At 41.1% G+C, this 6,149-nt stretch overlaps 1 protein-coding gene across 1 annotated transcript in view; it reads left to right on the plus strand.

Annotated features, from left to right (window-relative positions):
* Positions 1–3,843, plus strand: part of LOC102775453 (cholesterol 7-alpha-monooxygenase) — an 8,839-nt gene extending 4,996 nt beyond the window's left edge. The window contains exons 4-6 of the mRNA XM_006769052.2: positions 340–470; positions 1,832–2,007; positions 2,725–3,843. Coding sequence (XP_006769115.1) covers positions 340–470; positions 1,832–2,007; positions 2,725–3,024 — 607 coding nt within the window. The 3' untranslated portion in view covers positions 3,025–3,843. The remainder of the gene's footprint in view (positions 1–339; positions 471–1,831; positions 2,008–2,724) is intronic.
* The last annotated feature ends 2,306 nt before the right edge of the window (positions 3,844–6,149 follow it).

Here is a 6,149-nt window from a genome sequence, read left to right on the forward strand (position 1 = left end):
TTAGGGAACGTGGGAGGTTGGCCGGTCGGCCCCACCCTCGATCAGAGTGGGGAGGTTGATTGGGGTTGGGGTCAGTTGGGGGAGGGGTTTCAGACATTTGGCCATCCTGGGGGGGGGGCCCCGGGGGGGTGGGGGGGGGGGCGGTGTGTGCAGGAGGCAGCTGATCGATGTTTCTCTCTCAATCCATTTTTTTAAATCTCTATCCCTTTCCCCTCCTCTCTGTAAAAAATCAATAAAATATATAAAAAATAAAAAAAATAAAAGATAGGAGAAAAGCAGAGTTTTTGGTCTAGAAAAAATTTATTTTATGTACATTTCTTTTCTCTTAACTTTTAATAGGAGCCCTGAAGCAATGAAAGCAGCTACTGAAGAAGTGAATAAAACACTAGAGAGTGCTGGTCAAAAAATCAGCTTAGAAGACCAACCTATTTGTTTGAATCAGATGCAACTGAATGACATGCCAGTACTAGGTACGCTTACTGTTACGTTCACTTACTGCCTCCTACGAACAGTAATAGTCAGTATACGTTATGCACTTGCCTGTTCTAGGCATTGTGCTAAGTGGTTCCCATGTGTTGTCTCTTTTGATCCTAGGATTAGGGACTGTTACTACTTCCATATAACAAATAATGACCGACACTTAGAGGCTAAGCTGCTGTCTAGGATGGAATGGTGGGACCAATTACAACATTATTGTGGGTGGGACTCTTGACCCCACACTCGCAACCATTTCTCTGCACTTCTATACTCGCTCTTTTGTAATTGCTTTTACACTAATTTTACAGTTAATTGGGAGCATATCACTCATTTTCATGAAATCAAGAGGAAAAAAGCACCATCAAGAAACTACAAATAGATGCATGGGTTAAGTAATGGGACTGAAGTTTATTTTTCTTATTTTTGCTTCCATATTTTATAGAAACACAAAGAATATGCTTTTATAGTAAGAAAGACTTTTCTTAAAGTTCTTTTTGTCTATAGGAAAGAAACCAAGCTATCTTTTAGGGGCTGTGTGTTAGTGGAAGGGATTGGGGGGAAGAAGCACAGGCTCCACAGTGGGCTCCCCCAGGGGAGACCTCAGACAGTCATTTCCCTGCTGGGGCCCTGGCTTTCCTCATTTGTAAAAGAAATGGCTAATGGGCTGTTATTTTACACACAATCCTGTGAGGAGCACCCAAAACATGTCAATTAAAAGGACAGAGGCTGGAAGGCCAGGTTGGACCTTCTCAGTCCGTTGGTATGTTTCAGCTGCTGACAGGGTGGTCCTGTTTGTCCCTGACGTCTTTACCAGGGAGCAGGGCATTGTCACACATCATCTAGTGTGAAAATAAAAATGGGTTCTTGTAAACATTGAATTGAAGCTGCATTAAACATATGGAAAAACTTTTCCATATTAAAGTATTATCAGTAGATTAAATCCCCAAAGTGATGAGCTTTGAATAATTCACAGAAAAGTGATTTGTCGATTTTCCCAATTGTATTAGATGTCTAGTGACATGTATAAATAAGAATATTTTTTCTATAAAATTATGAAAGTCTAGTTTTTATTCATCAAGATATCTTCTCAAAAGATTATTAACGCAGATTATCAGATTAAAAGATACATGCAGACAAAACGGAGTTGTTGATCACAGCATAGTGGTAACAGAAAAAAGTGGGACATTTGTGTCTGGCCAGGTTCCCACAGTCTGTTTAGCTGCTAGAAGTATTTCAGACTATATTATGCGGTCTTTAAATACTTAATTTGTTCTTCCCTCTTCCCTCCCTCCCTCCTTCCTCCCCCGACTTTCCCTCTTTTCCTCGCCTCCTTTCTTCCTTTAAAACTATTTAGACAGTATCATCAAGGAGTCGCTGAGGCTTTCCAGTGCCTCCCTGAACATCCGGACTGCTAAAGAGGATTTCACTTTGCACCTCCAGGACGGTTCCTATAATATCCGCAAAGATGACATCATAGCTCTGTATCCTCAGTTAATGCATTTAGATCCAGAAATCTACCCAGACCCTTTGGTAAGTGCCTGCTCGTCAAAGTACAATAGCCAGGTGATCTCTCCCAGATGGAAATAAAGAGGAAATTACCATTACAGAATTGATTTAATTATGGAAACCCTAGGTCTCCTTTATTATGTCAAATACTCATATACTTTGAAAAACCTAGACAATGGCCTGAATTCTTCATTTTTTCTAATATTTGTCATCACATAATCTCTGCTAGATTACATATGTAGCCATGATAATAAAGCTGCTGCCACTAGGCTGGTGTGGCTCAGTGGTTAAGCGTTGACCTATGAACCAGGAGGTCATGGTTCAATTCCAGATCAGGGCACATGATCCCCAGTGGAGGGTGTGCAGGAGGCAGCACACGCACACTCTGCTTTTCCTTGAAAAATGCCTGCTCCCAAATTGAGGAAATTAGAGGCTTAGAGACTAATAATAAATATACAGATTCTTCTAGTTTTTGAGCTGAACTCTCCTTTCTAGTTCTGCCTCACTGAGGAACTAGTCACCCAGGCAGGGCAGGAGGCATCATAAAGCTTCCTTGTTCCCATCAGTTCTTGTTAAGCTCCGGTTCTTTATGGCTTTCTGATTCACGGTGGGGTTTTTCTTAAATTACTAATAAATTGGATTTAAAAAAGAAAATTATCCTTTGGAGTTTCCAGATCAAGAAAGAGATACACTTATTTAAAACCAGCTTATCGGTTTGTTTTCTTTGTATTCTCATTGCAGACATTTAAGTATGATCGCTATCTTGATGAAAATGGGAAGACAAAGACCACCTTCTACAGCAATGGACTCAAATTAAAATATTACTACATGCCTTTTGGGTCAGGAGCGACGATATGTCCTGGAAGATTATTTGCTGTCCAGGAAATCAAGCAATTTTTGATTCTGATGCTTTCCTATTTTGAACTAGAGTTTGTGGACAGCAATGTTAAATGTCCCCCTTTGGACCAGTCCCGTGCAGGCTTGGGCGTTTTACCACCATTAAATGACGTAGAGTTTAAATATAAATTCAAACATTTGTGAATACACGGCTGGAAGCAAGAGGAAATAAGCTGATGTGACAGCGAGTGCAATGCCACCATTTCCCCGTCCACTTGGACAGAGGCATGTAGTGGTGTCGTGCTGGTCATCGGTGCTTGCTTGTGAATCCTAACATTTTGGTGATGGTTTCCAGAAGCTATGTCAGACTGTGTTAATGAAAGAATCTAGTTTCCAGAAGCACACTGATGTGTTTCATTTGAATAAGTTAATGAAAGCTCATGTAGCCAAGGACTAAACTTCATTATTTTCAGAGGAAAAAGTCTTTTGTTTTCCCAAATGAAGATTTTCCAATTGGCAGAATTTTTTTCCTAAGGAAAGTGCTTTTATAAAAACCACCCAACAATTGTGAAAAAGTTATAAATTCACGTTTTAGTGAAACTGCATCATTTTTTGACTAGATGTGGAACTCTTCGGGTGTAGATGTGTATTATAAAGGATATTTTAAAGGATTATGTTTTTTAATGAAAAGAACATGTTTTTAAGTTTCCTTAGATCCAGTATTCAGGAATTTTAAAATAATGATCTGTTGTCCTGATAACATTAAAATGGCTTTAATGTTTTCCCTTTTTATTTCAGCTACTCTTTCTAGAAAATCTAATGTCTATGTCAGGTTTCAATTATTTTATTTATACTTTCATTTGGTTCCATCTTAATGAGAAGATTTTATTCCCCAGAGAAGGGAGGTTTTCTGGTATTGCTAAACATGCATCAGTGAAAAGAGTGAAGCTCTCATGTGATGTTTTTAAAATTAAAACTGGATGAAAATGACCATTTAAAAGCTTTGGGTATGAAACATCAGAAGAGTTTGTGACTTCACATTGTATTCTATTTAAATAAATTACTTTTTAAAAAATCTTTAAATGACTTTTAATTGAAAGAAAAATAATTTAAGTCCATTTGATAGTGTTTAACTACTGTGTACAACAATGCTTTGGTAAAATAGTTTAAGTATGGGAATTATCAGTTGTAATATTTTTATTGATATTCCTGTATGTATTTATATATCAATTATATTTACCTTTCTCTTATACTACAAACATTAAGAAAATGTTGTAACATTTGATAATTTTGAAATGATTCATCACTCAGAAATAAAAGTGTGAATGTGCATGCTTAAACATTTTTTTTGGAGTAACCAAAGTTTGTTCCAATCAGAATTATGGCAGTAAGGGACGGTAGGGGGGGACTTTATTAAAAGTATGTATAAGAACTAAAAAAGGCCCAGTAGGACGCTGGCCAGGTGGGTTAGTTGGTTGTAGTGTCATTCCATACACCAAAAGATGGATTCCCCATCAGGGCACATACCTAGGTTGTGTGTTTGATCCCTGGTTGGGGCGCATATGGGAGGCAACTGATTGATATCTCTCTCCTTTGCTCTTTAGTGTCTTCTCATTGCAGTAGGGCCTTTTAGTGTCTTCTCTTGGAGTACCTACTCTCAGTGGCAAAAAGGGAGATGATGCATTTGAGAAAGTTTCTCTCCTATAATGACTTGCAGAAAATCCTCATTGTACTGGACCTACCTCCTCGTTTCTTCCCCCTGTGGAGACAAGATCTGGCCTGTGGGCCATGCAGAGAAGAGCCCAGTCTGTCTTCACCTGTGCAAAGGGTGAAGATGGCTCTGGAGTCTCCAGTCCTTGGAGCCAGCACATCATGGCTCTTCTCGCTCTTGTCTCTCTGCCTCTGTTTAATGTCCCATCACCCCCACACCCACGTGCCTGCCTCAGGTCCCTGGATTTCAGTATGTTTCTCTGAGTCATGACACTCAGCCCTGCACTGACCATCTTTTCTTGGGGAGGGTACTTGAGTGAGGGCACAGGACTCCAAGCCTCAGAAGGTAGTCACTGTGCCTTGGGGTGGAGGACCGTTGGGTGAAGTCATGTGATGGTTGGTGGAGCTGGGTGGGTCCTGGTCACTCGGTCCAGTACCCAAAGTTCTGTCTGGGCTTGAGAAGCCTTCCCCACCCCCACCTACCCCCTCACTGCAGCACAGGAGGATTAGGGCGCTACAGGCTGTGGTAGAGGAGAAGCTGCAGGCGTGAAAGGCCTGCAATAGCTGATTGCCACTGAGGAAAGGACTGGCCTTGCTCTTAAGTGGTTAAATATTCAGAATGTTTAAAACATTCACCTCCAATAAACTGCAACAATTTGGTTCATTATTCATCTCTTAGAAAAAGCAAAATAATCACTCACTCAAAAATCCCCATCGTACCTCATAAAATTCATTAAAGGTTTGTAACCTTGCTATTTCATATTACCATGGAATTATCGCTTACATAGGTTTTTATATCAAGAAAATTAAACTCATTTAGATGTGGTTTAAGAGTAACAAAATTCTGTTTTATAGTAAAATAGAGGCCTGGTGCACAAAAATTCATGCACTGAGGGGGGTCTCTCAGCCCAGCCTGCACCCTCTTGCAGTCTGGAAGTCCTCAGGGGATGTTCTACTGATGGCTTAGGCCCACTTCCCCTGGGAGGCGACCAGACAGACCAATCAGGGGACGGTGCCAGCCCACCCAATTGCCCCTCCACCGCTGTTGGTCATTGGCCCCCCACACCCACCCATCGCCATTCCCTCCCTTTGCCCATTGGCATGTGCCTTGGCTGGCCTGGCCCTGCCTGCTTGCTGGTCCCACCCCCTGCCTACTGGTCATTCTACAGTTCGGTCGATTTGCAAATTATGCTTTTAGTATATAGGATGGTTTGGAATTAAATTTCTGATGTGGTTTTCTAGTCTATTTCATAACTTGCTGGAGGCACCCATACATATCTTTTTTTAAAAAGATTTTTTGGTTTTTAGAGCAAGAGGAAGAGAGAGAGAGAGAGAGAGATCACCGTGAGAGCGAAGCATGGATCAGCTGCCTCCCCTACACGCCCTACCGGGGGTTGAGTCTGAAACCCAGGCATTGCCCCAGTTGGGAATAAAACAGGCAACCTTTCAGTGCATAGGACAATTCCTAACCAACTGAGCCACACTGGCCAGGGCCATCTTTGCATATATTTATTCTTGTGGACTAGGGGTTGGCCAGTGATAGAACTATGGGCCAAAGGTGCCCCTCCCACCTGTTTTTGTGTAGATGTAAAGCCAACTATAGTTTTCACATTTTTAAA

The sequence above is a fragment of the Myotis davidii genome, unplaced genomic scaffold (genome assembly GCF_000327345.1).
Source record: "Myotis davidii unplaced genomic scaffold, ASM32734v1 scaffold1, whole genome shotgun sequence".
Taxonomy (NCBI): domain Eukaryota; kingdom Metazoa; phylum Chordata; class Mammalia; order Chiroptera; family Vespertilionidae; genus Myotis; species Myotis davidii.